Source organism: Cherax quadricarinatus, chromosome 3, assembly GCF_038502225.1.
Source record: "Cherax quadricarinatus isolate ZL_2023a chromosome 3, ASM3850222v1, whole genome shotgun sequence".
Taxonomy (NCBI): domain Eukaryota; kingdom Metazoa; phylum Arthropoda; class Malacostraca; order Decapoda; family Parastacidae; genus Cherax; species Cherax quadricarinatus.
The window spans coordinates 72,252,997-72,267,068 of record NC_091294.1 but is presented as its reverse complement, the minus strand read 5'-3'; the positions used below and the strand labels follow the sequence as shown (position 1 = coordinate 72,267,068).

Sequence of the window (14,072 nt, the reverse complement as noted above, 5' to 3'; positions counted from 1 at the left end):
CTGACTGGATTCCCTGGTTTGTGTGTTTTTATTAGTCCATACATGTAAGGTAAAGATGGATTAATTTAAGTAAATTGTTTGATTAATTCATCTTTGCCTTTCAGTAGAAGTTTTATTGTTTTATTGAAATTGCTGTTAACGGTTTCTAGGGGATTTTTCCTAAGTTTAGAATACGTTTCAGTATCATCTAAGAGATTATTCATTTTTTCTTGGTAATCATTTTCTTTCATAATTACTATTCCATTTATTTTGTCTGCTTTAGTAAGGCGCAAATTTTTATTGTTATTAAGTGTATCATAAGACTTAAAGAATCTTTGAGGGCAATTGGGATTGTTTGGTTTTAACATAGAGCTATATACCATTCCTTTACTAATATTAATTTCATGAGAGGATAAATCAGAAAATTTTTCAAAGTTACAAAAGGCTTTTGCAATTTCAACATTATTAAGTTTTTTTGAAGTTGCAAAACTTAGGCCAAAACCTAGAGCAGCAGTTGCATGTTTGTCTAAAATTTTATCTGATAAGTTAATTACAAAATTGTTATTAGCATGCTTTGTCCAATCACTATTTTCAATTAAAATGTCTAATTTTCTTTGTAGTTTGCTCTTGAGTTCATTACAAATTCTTCTGAGTTTATTATAGCAATGATCCAACATACTGTGTTTCCATTCTGATGGAGAAGGAAGCATTCAAAATATTGAGAAACAAAAAATACTCTTTTAGTCAGGCCATTCCATCAGAATGGAAACACAGTATGTTGGATCATTGCTATAATAAACTCAGAAGAATTTGTAATGAACTCAAGAGCAAACTACAAAGAAAATTAGAGATTTTAATTGAAAATAGTGATTGGACAAAGCATGCTAATAACAATTTTGTAATTAACTTATCAGATGAAATTTTAGACAAACATACAACTGCTGCTCTAGGTTTTGGCCTAAGTTTTGCAACTTCAAAAAAACTTAATAATGTTGAAATTGCAAAAGCCTTTTGTAACTTTGAAAAATTTTCTGATTTATCCTCTGATGAAATTAATATTAGTAAAGGAATGGTATATAACTCTATGTTAAAACCAAACAATCCCAATTGCCCTCAAAGATTCTTTAAGTCTTATGATACACTTAATAACAATAAAAATTTGCGCCTTACTAAAGCAGACAAAATAAATGGAATAGTAATTATGAAAGAAAATGATTACCAAGAAAAAATGAATAATCTCTTAGATGATACTGAAACGTATTCTAAACTTAGGAAAAATCCCCTAGAAACCGTTAACAGCAATTTCAATAAAACAATAAAACTTCTACTGAAAGGCAAAGATGAATTAGTCAAACAATTTACTTCCACTAATCCATCTTTACCTTACATGTATGGACTAATAAAAACACACAAGCCAGGGAATCCAGTCAGACCAATTATTAGCTCCATAGGGTCAGTTTCATATAAATTACCCAAATGGCTTGTTGATATTTTGAGACCTATTGTTGGCAAAATTTCTAACTTTAATGTTAAAAACAACATAGACATGGCTGATAAATTAAGCTCCTTGACTGACTTAAATGATTTTAACATGGTTAGTTTTGATGTTACTTCCTTGTTTACGAAAGTTCCTGTTGATGATTTATTAAGTTTCTTATCTGAAGAACTCGTTAACTATGATTTACCATTGCCAGTTCCTACTATCATTAAACTTATTAAACTTTGCATTGTTGATGCAAAATTTGTATTTAATGATAAGTTTTACACTCAGAAGTTTGGTATGGCAATGGGAAATCCTCTTTTACCTGTTCTTAGTAACCTATACATGGAATTATTTGAAACAAGGTTGCTTAACACAATCCTCCCTAATAGAGCTAAATGGTTCAGATATGTTGATGATATTTTGTGTCTTATGCCCAAAAATGTAGATATTCACCATTTCTTTGGAAAATTAAATAGCTTAGCCCATTCTATAAACTTTACTGTTGAGTTTGAAGAAAATAACTCATTGCCTTTTCTAAATGTTTTAATTATTAAGGGTAATAATGAATTCAAATTTAAAATTTACAGAAAACCTACAAATAACTGTTCCTATGTCCACTATTATTCCTCGCATCAAGATAGAGTCAAACTGTCTGTTTTCTCATCAATGTTTTTGAGAGCTTTACGAATTTGTAGTCCTGAGTTCATAGATGAGGAAATATCCAAAATTTATGAAATAGGTAATGATTTAAAATACCCAAGAAATGTAATTGATAAATCTTTTAAAGTTGCTAGAAATACTTTTTACAATCCAAAAAGGGACAACCAGCCTTATTCAACTAAAAATATGTTGGTTCTCCCTTACCATGAAAACTTGGTTGATATGCCTTCTCTTCTTAAGACTTTTAATATTAAAGTTGTATTCAAAAATCTTGATACAGTAAAAAAACTTTTGATAAAGAATTCCCCCCAAAATGCTGATGGATGTGTCTATAAGATTCCTTGTAAAATTTGCGATAAAGTTTATTACGGTCAAACTGGTAAAAATCTCGAACTAAGATTAAAACAACATAAATATAGCATTAGAACTGGACAAGATTCCAATGCTCTATTTATTCATGTAAGAGATTTTAACCATCCAATTGATTTTCAAAAAGTTGAGAAAGTAGTATCAAGCAAGTCCATGGTCGACAGGAATATAATTGAATCTTGTTTCATAAAAAGCAGTTTTGACAATAATATGAATATTTCCTTTGCTTTATATAAATTAGATCCATTTATAATTAATAGAATTTGGGAAGAATTTAATAATACACTGGACAAATAATAATTTTTAAACTTTCTTGGGTAGAATAGTTTGTTGGTGACTTGTGCAAAGGACCTGTCCAGTTGGGCCGGCGCGCGTCAGGTGTTTAACCGTTGTGGGATCTGATAGTGAGGTGTTGGCCAGACCCCTTATATAGCTTCCTTGGATGCTTTACTTTCATAGTTCCTTGATAATGTGAGTAGTCACGAAATCGCTTGGAATTTCTCTATTCTTTCAGAGTGGTTGTTTTGCATATTCTGAAATCACCTGTTTACTGTGATCTTATTGCATATATATATATATATATATATACACTATATATATATTTATATATATATATATATATATATATATATATATATATATGTATATATGTATATATATATATATATACATATATATATATATATATATATATATATATATATATATATATATATATATGTATATATATATATATATATATATATATATATATATATATATATATATATATATATATATATATATATATATATATATGTATACACACACACACACACACACACACACACACACACACACACATATATATATATATATATATATATATATATATATATATATATACATATATATATATATATATATATATATATATATATATATATATATATATATATATATATATATATACATATATATATATATATATATATATATATATATATATATATATATATATATATATATATATATATATATATATATATATATATATATATATATATATATATATATATATATATATATATATATATATATATATATATATATATGTATACACACACACACACACACACACACACACATATATATATATATATATATATATATATATATATATATATATATATATATATTTATATATATATATATATATATATATATATATATATATATATATATATATATATATATATATATATATATATAAATAACAACACTGCACTAGCCAAGCACTCGAACCCATGCTGCTTTTCCTGCTGGACCATATGGTCCAGTGGATTAGGGCGTAATGTGTTTTCGCCCACGATCAGGAAGGCCAAAGCAGCATGAGTTCGAGTCCTTGGCTAGTGCAGTGTTGTTATTGATCAATACCACTCGTTCGTGGTCACAATAATATATGTATATATATATATATATATATATATATATATATATATATATATATATATATATATATGTGTGAATATAGGGAGGTACCACCTCTAGAACTGTTCTGGGGATCCTCATCCTCAGAGAAAAGAATAAACTTGCTTCAGGGAAAACTCAAGGTTCTCCCTGAAGCTGTTTGAGATTTTTCTCCTACCACCCTCTATATTTCAAGTATGTTTTATTTAAAGACAAAATACATTGGCCAAACATTCACAAAAATACAACAGAAAGTAAAACATCGTAGGTAACTCAGAGCTACATCTCGAATACTTCGTCCAGCTCCCCTGCGGTCGGCCGCTTGCCCAGAATGCTGCAGGCATTTCCTCTCTGGATCGCAACACTGAGTCTCTGAAAGAGGAAGCTGGTCGCCCTGTGGTCCTTGGTTTCTATGATGAGCTTTTCACCCAGCTCTTTGAGGAACTTTAGAGCACACTTGCCCCATGCTCCAAGGGTCTCCGACCCTATTGGAATGAAGCTATAGCAAGGGGGAAGGTCTTCATATTTTCGGATCTTCTGGGTCTCCCTGTGGCTGGTAGCTCCACCCCCTTCCACTACGGAGTATGGTAAGTAGGTGTCTGCCAATGTGGCGGCACAGGTGTAGTCCCAGGCAATCTGCTTTCCATCCTTCCAGGGTAGCATAGTGGCTCTCGTGCCGAATAGGCAGAACTTGCCATCTTGGCTTAAATAGCAACGCTCATCTTGCCAAACAGGACAAGTGAAAATTTGTGTATGCAATAATTTCGCCAAAATAATTCTGAACCTAACGAAAGAAATATATTTGATTGTGTTTGTTCAGTACTAAATTACTGTAAACGTATTTAAAACATATTTAGTTGGGTTAGGCTAAAATAAATTGCTCTTGTTATAATAAGGGTAGGTAAGTTTTCTAAGATTCTTTTGGTGCAAAATTAAAATTTTTTACATTAACATTAATGAAAAAAGTATATCTTTAAACGCATAAGAGAAAACTTCAGAAAGGACTTAATTTTAAATGAGTTCTTGCTAATTAACTAGTTTTACATATTCGGCACGACATATATATATATATATATATATATATATATATATATATATATATATATATATATATATATATATATATATATATATATATATATATATGTATATATATATATATATATATATATATATATATATATATATATATATATATATATATATATATATATATATATGTGTGTGTGTGTGTGTGTGTGTGTGTGTGTGTGTGTGTGTGTGTGTGTGTGTGTGTGTGTGTGTGTGGTTTTGCAACAAAATTAATTTTTTATGGTAATAATTTACCATTTTACAACTTACGTTCACAATTATGCTCTCAATTTCAGGTTTACCTAGCCGTCATTTTTGGATCGGCGGCACAGACAGAGACCATGAAGGAGTGTGGCTTTGGGTGGACCACGAACATGTTCAGATGGGAACTCCTTACTGGGCTAATTATGGCTGTGACAATGACCAAATGCCAGAGGGTGGAAAAAGGCAAAACTGTCTTATGCTTGATGCTGGTCTTCACTATTATTTCAGTGACATCGAGTGTGAACTTCACGAAAATGCAATTTGTGAACAATAAGCACACTGCATGGTAATGTAATGTCCTAAATGTTTACCCAAACAGGACTGAATATCAATTGCCCTGGACAATCATTCATTTCCAAGTCCTGTCCTCAGGAAAATATCATATAACACAGAGTGCTTCCCCACCCTTCCTGCTAATACAGTCTTTTGTTGACCTATACCTGCTAATCAGATCCTCACTCCTACACCTGCCGACATCATTGTCTTTTGCAGTGATAACATGATTGGTTCCAGTATCTTCCATAATGTTGTCAAGACGGCTAACAATATCCTGTATCCCAGATACAGGAAAACACACCTTCTGCCTCCTTTTGTTATCCCTAGGACAAAACGCCCTGTCCATGAATTTTGTCTGGGAATTCCTAACAATAACAACATTCTTGCCTTCACTGGTGCATTTCGGTGTGTAGTCCGTCGTCTCACCGTCGTCACTGGTCATTATGTTGGTCTCTCTGCATTCATCCTAGAGCATAGCTAAGGTGTTCGTGGCTCCCATCTTCCATCCTTCCTCTTGATCTTCAGCTTCGTTCCTTTACTCCCAACTACTGTCCATCTTACTTAGTTGTCCTGAGAATTCATCAGGAGAGGATTACTACAAATCCTCTTGTTTTCCTCAGCCAGTTGCCGTATTTTTTTGCTTCCTCCAGGTCCTCCCTCACTTGTTGCTTCATCGCCCTTAAGAAGACATGGTTGGCTCCTTTTCCAAAGAGTTCACATTCAACGTTTTCACAGGATACGAGTCAGCTAGCCCAATCCGACAACTAGAGTGCCCCAGGGTTCCTGTGTAAGTCCTGAATTACATTCTTAGTTCGAATGTAGAGACACCATCACCCAATTACTGACTATGTAACACACATTTTATCCTCTTCCCAAGCTGATAAAATGGCAAACACGTAAACAGGATATAGAAGACAAACAATAAGTTAAAAGAAAAAATGGCAAGTGCGAATGAATATTTACATCTGCTGTACTACAAACCTGCAAATAGCAGATCAGCAATATTTGATGTCACTTCCTCTATGACTATATAGAATTATGGAGGAGTTACAATCAGAGGCATTCCTATTGTTTTCAGGACGACGATTAAGATCATAGGTTACCTGGAGGTTACCTGGAGGTTACCTGGAGGTTGCCTGGAGGTTACCTGGAGGTTACCTGGAGGTTATTCCGGGGATCAACGCCCCCGCGGCCCGGTCCATGACCAGGCCTCCCGATGGATCAGGGCCTGATCAACTAGGCTGTTACTGCTGGCCGCACGCAGTCCGACGTACGAGCCACAGCCCGGCTGATCCGGCACTGACTTTAGGTATCTGTCCAGCTCTCTCTTGAAGGCAGCCAGGGGTTTATTGGCAATTCCCCTAATGCTTGATGGGAGGCTGTTGAACAGTTTTGGGCCCCGGACACTTATGGTGTTTTCTCTTAGTGTACCAGTGGCACCCCTACTTTTTATTGGGGGCATTTTGCATCGCCTGCCCAGTCTTTTACTTTCGTAGGGAGTGATTTCTGTGTGCAGATTTGGGACCATTCCTTCCAAGATTTTCCAAGTAGATTATGATATATCTCTCCCTCCTGCGTTCCAACGAGTACAAGTCAAGTGCTTCCAAGCGTTCCCAGTAGTTAAGGTGCTTGACAGAACTTATACGTGCAGTAAAGGATCTCTGTACACTCTCTAGATCTGCGATTTCACCTGCTTTGAATGGAGATGTTAATGCACAGCAGTATTCCAGCCTAGAGAGAACAAGTGATTTGAAAAGGATCATCATGGGCTTGGCATCTCTCGTTTTGAAAGTTCTCATTATCCATCCTATCATTTTCTTTGCACGTGCTATCGTGGCACTGTTGTGATCTTAGAAAGTGAGATCCTCAGACATTACCAATTCCAGGTCCCTTACATTATTTTTCCGCTCTATTGTATGGCCGGAGTCAGTAGTATACTCTGTTCTAGTTATTATCTCCTCCAGTTTTCCATAACGGAGTAGTTGGAATTTGTCCTCATTGAACATCATATTGTTTACCGTTGCCCACTGGAAAACTTTGTTTATATCTTCTTGGAGGTTAACCACGTCCTCAGCAGATGACAGCCTCATGCAGATCCTAGTATCATCCGCAAAGGATGATACGGTGCTGTGGTGTATATCTCTGTCTGTGTCTGATATGAGGATAAGGAATAAGATGGGGGAGAGTACTGTGCCTTGTGGAACAGAGCTCTTCACTATGGCAGCCTCCGATTTAACTCTGTTGACCACTACTCTTTGTGTTAGATTTGTTAGGAAGTTGAAGATCCATCTCCCCACTTTCCCAGTTATTCCTTTAGCACGTATTTTATGGGCTATTACGCCATGATCGCATTTGTCAAATGCTTTTGCAAAGTCTGTGTATATTACATCTGCATTCTGATTTTCTTCCAGTGCATCCAAGGCCATGTCATAGTGATCCAGTAGTTGTGAGAGGCAGGAGCGACCTGCCCTGAACCCATGTTGCCCTGGATTGTGCAGATTTTGGGAATCCAGGTGATTTGCAATCCTGCTTCTTAGCACTCTTTCAAAGATTTTTATGATGTGGGACGTCAGAGCTATTGGTCCATAGTTCTTAGCTAATGCTTTGCTGCCACCTTTATGGAGTGGGGCTATATCCGTTGTTTTAAGTGACTGTGGAATTTCACCCATGTCCAAGCTCCTCCTCCATAGTGTACTTAGGGCACGCGAGAGGGGTTTCTTGCAGTTCTTAATGAAAACAGAGTTCCACGAGTCTGGGCCCGGAGCTGAGTGCATAGGCATGTTGTCAATGGCTTTTTCGAAATCTATCGGAGTTAGGGTAATGTCGGAAATCTGGCATACATTTATGGAGTTTTGAGGCTCATTCATGAAGAAATCATTTGGGTCGTCGATCCTCAAACCGATTAGTGGTTCACTAAACACAGAGTCGTACTGGGATTTCAATATTTCACTCATTTCCTTGTTGTCATCTGTGTAAGTACCATCCTGTCTGAGTAAGGGCCCGATACTAGATGTGGTATTTGCCTTGTTTTTGGCATATGAAACGAAATATTTTGAATTTCTTTCAGTTTCACTAATAGCTTTAAGCTCCTCCTGCCTCTCCTGGTTCCTGTAACAGTCATTTAACTTAAGTTCGATAGTTTCCACTTCCCTGGTCAGCGCCTCCTTTCGTGTATCAGATATTCTAGCACTCCTGAGGAGCTCAGTGACTCTTCGTCGTTTTCTGTAGAGGGAGCGTCTTTCTCTCTCCAGTTTACTCCTGCTCTTCTTCTTTCTTAGGGGAATATGCCTAGAACATGCTTCGGCTGCCAGGAAGTTGATCCTTTCAAGGCACTGGTTTGGATCCATGTCATTTAAGACATCTTCCCAACATGTTTCGTTTAGGACATGGTTTACCTGGTCCCAGTTGATGTTCTTGTTGTTGAAGTTGTATTTTGTGAAGATACCTTCACAGGTACATGCATTCTGCTGATCAGGACCCCTATGCATGTACGTCTGGACTTCGATTAGGTTGTGATCGGAATTAGTTGTTTTTGACATTCTTATGTCTCTTATCAGGTCCCCATTATTTGTGAAGATAAGGTCAAGTGTGTTTTCTAGTCTTGTTGGCTCCACTATCTGCTGGCTTAAGGTGTGTTTTTCGCAGAGACTTAGTAGCTCATGTGTGTGTGACCTTTCATCTGCGCTACCTCCGGGGATTGTTTCAGCTATAACATTATTTGCTACATTCTTCCATTTTGTATGCCTTAGGTTGAAATCACCAAGCAGTAAGATGTTTGGGGATGGAGCTGGAAGGCTTTCCAAACAGTAATCAATTTTCAGTAGCTGTTCCTTGAACTGTTGGGAGGTTGCATCTGGTGGCTTGTATACAACCACAATGACTAGGTTTTGGCTCTCGATCTTTATTGATAGAACTTCAACTACCTCATTTGTGGTGTTCAGCAACTCCATGCAGATGAGGGACTCTTTGACATACAGGCCAACCCCCCCCCCCTTGTTGCCTGTTTTTTCTGTCGCATCTAAAAAGGTTGTAGCCACTTATCCATATTTCACTGTCAAAGTGATCTTTTGTGTGAGTCTCTGTGAAGGCTGCAAACATTGCATTAGACTCCTCTAGAAGTCCACTGATAAAAGGTATTTTGTTGTTGGTGGATGGCTTAAGGCCCTGTATATTAGCAAATATGAACGAGGTTGTATTCTGTGTTTGTTGGGGGGATTTTGTTATTGGCATCAGTAGTTGTAATTCTGGAGGGCGATGGGTGGCCACTGGCTGCGCCTCCAGTCCAACAAGGCTCCAAGGTGGTGGACTATTTTTGTTATTTCCTTCCATTTTCTTTTTTCGTTTCCTGCCACTAAAAAATCACCTGGAGTTGGGTTGTTGTAGCTACTATTGTTTGTCTTGTGGGATCTGTGCCTCCTGGTCCCTTTTAGATGGTATGCAGGGCAGTCGATGTTGTAACACTGCTTCTGGAGGACCGAGGAGTGGCACATTTTTGGGTGAAAGAAAGTACAGGAAGAAGAACGACACACTCCTTTAGACAGGAGGTCGCTACATTTTTTGGGATGCTCAAAGTTGCATGTCCCATTTTTTTCCCCTGTTATTCCATGCTTACAGATGCCCCAAGCATAATATTTGCACAAATTCACCTTTGGTTGAGAATTGTTGGGAGGTTACGAAACTGTCAGGCTGGTAATGTCACTGACTAAGTAAATGCAGTAAGCAGCCCGTCTTTTCCAAATGTTTCGACTCTACTTGGTCACAGTAAAGATCAGACAACACCTCTACTAGATGTGTTGCCCGATTGGCGAATATTTATGCATGTTCCTACTGCTAATTCTTTGACATTCGTCTGAGAGTTCGATTGGAGGAACTTCATGTTTTGTTCGAGATTGACGCAGTCAACATCAGACTCCACAAGCTCAAGAAACTCCTACTGCTGTATGATATCCACGACCTCTTCTTTTCTTACGAAGAAAACCTACCCCAGCCAATTAACAGCACAACTATGTGATCCATGAACCACCGCACAAATGATTTAACACTGCAACAACAGTGAGATGCTGCAGTCACAAGGATGACTTCCCAAGTGCTCTGCCAGGAGATGAAGGTACTTGGATAACACCTGAACCAGTCTGCATTTATAAATGATAACTCTATCACTGTTTTAACATTTCTGAATACGTGAACATGTGAATACAATAAAGACCACCGAAGACAGAACTTTGAGCCTGCTGGAGGAAGAAGACTATGCCTATCGAGTTCCAGGCAGTACACGCCTTTGGACTGCAAGCTTCCACAGCAGGTACCCCATTTCATGGAAAAATGTATATACGCATTTACTGTATGAGTATGCATGTATACATGTGTATGAACACTGGGCAATGCATTATGCATTCTATATAAATTTCATATTTTAAAATTTAAACCACAAAACGATCACCAAGAAAAATCAAGAGTGTATGAACCACTAATTCTTCAAACTCCTCCTCTTCTTTTCTCCACACCTTTTTAACCCATTTACATCCTTCCCCATTCTTTTTCATCCCTACTAATTACCAAGGCTTTAGTCACAATCAACTCGTTCATGAATTTCTTGTCAAGCAACTATTCTTTTTCATGGATTCTGCCTTTGTTGCAAGTTGCTGCTTAAATGCAACACTTTTTTTTTAATTTCTTTGAGTTTGTTTCATATATTGACAATATTCTCCCAACTATTTTCATACAATGAATGATTTCTGGGGTAATTAGAGAAATCCATATACGACACCAATGGTTCCCTCTTCAGCTCAGTGTGCAAATCCGTATATTTCATACCGAATATGTAAGAATCTGTGTCTGTATACAACAAACGAACCACTTTTATACCAAAAGTAATATACTTCATTTTCAACAATTTCGAGAATTTGGTAACCGAAATCACTAGGTTGGTTAAGTAATAAATTTGGCTTGGTAAATGAACAAATTTCTCTGTCTTGACACTGAACTGTTCCTTCTTATCGTTTTTACGATAATGTGAAAGAAGATGGATTATATAAGCCATTCTAAGAAAATACTCTAAAAATTAATACCTTTAATTATGTAAATACATCCCCAAGTCCCGCTCATACAACTTTGGTACTCTATATTTCCTAATTGTGTGCCTCCCCCTAAAATTTTTCATAAAATCTACTATTTGTGGAACGGGATCACTCACACTGTCAGCAGGTGAATCCTCTCTGGGTGGGTGAGGAGTCCAAGTGAGGTGTGATGGGTGAATCAGCTCGGTCAGATGATCCTGGGTGAGGTGACTCTAGACGATAGTTGAGGTGTTGTGATGTTCTGAAGCGAGCTGGGTAACCCTGATAAGAATCTATTGTATTAGAGGTACCACTGTGAAAAGATACCATGGGAGAGAGTTAGATCAACTTCAGTGACAAATACTATCCCTCCACCAATCTATCCATCTGCAAGAATAGAAATTTTAACATTCACTAATTTTGCAACACATCATAACACCGCTAAGTGGAATCTTGTGGTACGACAAAAGATATGGGACGTTAGTGAAATCTGAAGGTAAAATGATACAACGACTTATACAAATGTCAAATAATTATGCTGGTAAGCACAAAGAAAATATTAGAAAAATATACAAGTTTATACATACAAGGTATATTACGAATACAAACAAATATATGTAAAAGGTATTTTAAAAAAACGAAAAAATATGTACATGGTATTTTACAAACTATATATATGTTAAACATTTCAAACACACAATTAGTAATCTTAAGACGTTATTACAAAGTAAAGAAGATGACTTACGTTTCTCTGATGTGGTATTGACGGAATTTCATAACTCCTCCACATGCCTCATTTCTGCACGTAGTTAACGTAAGCTCGTTGCATGACTATCTTCCTCAACATAGGGATGAGCATATCTCTTAAAATAGCTTTTTCACTCTTCAGAAGGGCATTCTTGGAATTTTTACAAACTCTAAGTTGGATCAGTAAAATCTCTTAAAAGAAATATTTTAAACAATAAATGATTTACAAGTTTACGGATTAGTTTGAGTAAAACACTTCTCCACCTCCAGCTCTCTCCACCACGCCTTTCTCCACCACGCCTTTCTCCACCACCAGCATAAAAGATTGTTAACACATTTGTCAGCTATTTCTAAAAATACTCAGTGGGAATAAACAACGCCATTAACTCACCTCCAAGCACCTCCATAATGGAGACGATGAGATAACTACTACCAAAAAATTAGCCTCTCCCACCCACAGCTCAATGTTATAATCCTCGAGAGGGAGCCTATTAATCTTTCTAAAGTTTACCATAACTTATATACTGGTATATTATATGAAATAATTTTCACTCCTATGACTGGAATAATACAAGCATTATCCTATTCATCCACTGGGGCATTAAACCCGAATGGGAATCGTTGAGTGTCACCTGTGATGTTAAACTACCTGGAATTTGTTAATCACCTCACACCATTTCACATCAAAAGACCGAACATCAGTTATCACCCCTGAATTAGTGAAGGTGTGTCACAGAAAATTAAAAAATATTGTGTATGGAGTTAACAGCCTTAGAACAAGATTCATTAATTTCATATAAATTAAGTCTTTATAAGAATAATGTTGACCCCAAAAATATTATTGCATCACCTGTGTAAAACACCCTTGTAATTACTGACGACCTCTTCCTAAAAACAAGTAATAGTGGAATTATTCTAGACTGTTTTATATAAGGTAGACACAAGAATCTATCCATCGAACTGATTACTCAAAACACATTTCATGGCGGCCCTTACTGTTGCAACATTGCACTGAATGCAACGTATTTTGTCTGGTTCAAGATGCGGAATCTTGGACAGTTGGAGATTTTTGTGCAGACAAATATTTGATAAAGGGTATTCTACAGAATTTTTAATATTTACAAGAGAGCACTAGACGTTCTCGGGTATTTAATGGTTGATCTCACATTGCATACCCCAGAAAGTTTTCAAATGCACACCAATACAGTGGGGGAAGAACCTTATTAGATTACAAATCAATGGACCAATAAAGTTTAATTGTGAAGATCTGCAGAGACACATGTTCAGTGGGTTAAGAAGTTTGATCCTGATCTTTAGGATTTCTTAAGATTAGATCGAGGATACACATTACACATGGTTAAGAAAAAAAATCGCGAGATGGAAAATTCTGGCTCCTAAGCAAGATCCCTGGCCATCTTTCACATATCAGACACTACACCTATTTGAAGAGATATATTAAAAATATTAGTCAATGGTTCACAAGGTTTCATTTTACACTCCTTATGAACCTATGATAAAAGCTCATCAGAGCCTGGGGATTTATTGTGCTTCAATAACTATATCACTAGTGACTGTGATATTACATAATTTATCTTCTTCAGGTGCAATATAAAAATTAATTATTGGGATATTATTAGTGTCTTCCTGCGTGAAAACTGAGAGAAAATAATTATTAAAAATCGAGCACATTTTCTTCTCCTTGTCAGTAAGATGCCCAG

At 36.2% G+C, this 14,072-nt stretch overlaps 1 protein-coding gene across 2 annotated transcripts in view; it reads left to right on the top strand.

Moving 5' to 3' along the window:
- The window catches only part of LOC128705787 (ladderlectin), an 86,070-nt gene extending 73,482 nt beyond the window's left edge, over positions 1–12,588 (top strand). For both annotated transcript variants that reach the window (XM_070092444.1, XM_070092435.1), the window contains exon 6: positions 5,308–12,588. In XM_070092444.1, the coding sequence (XP_069948545.1) occupies positions 5,308–5,549 (242 nt within the window). In that variant the 3' untranslated portion in view covers positions 5,550–12,588. The remainder of the gene's footprint in view (positions 1–5,307) is intronic.
- The last annotated feature ends 1,484 nt before the right edge of the window (positions 12,589–14,072 follow it).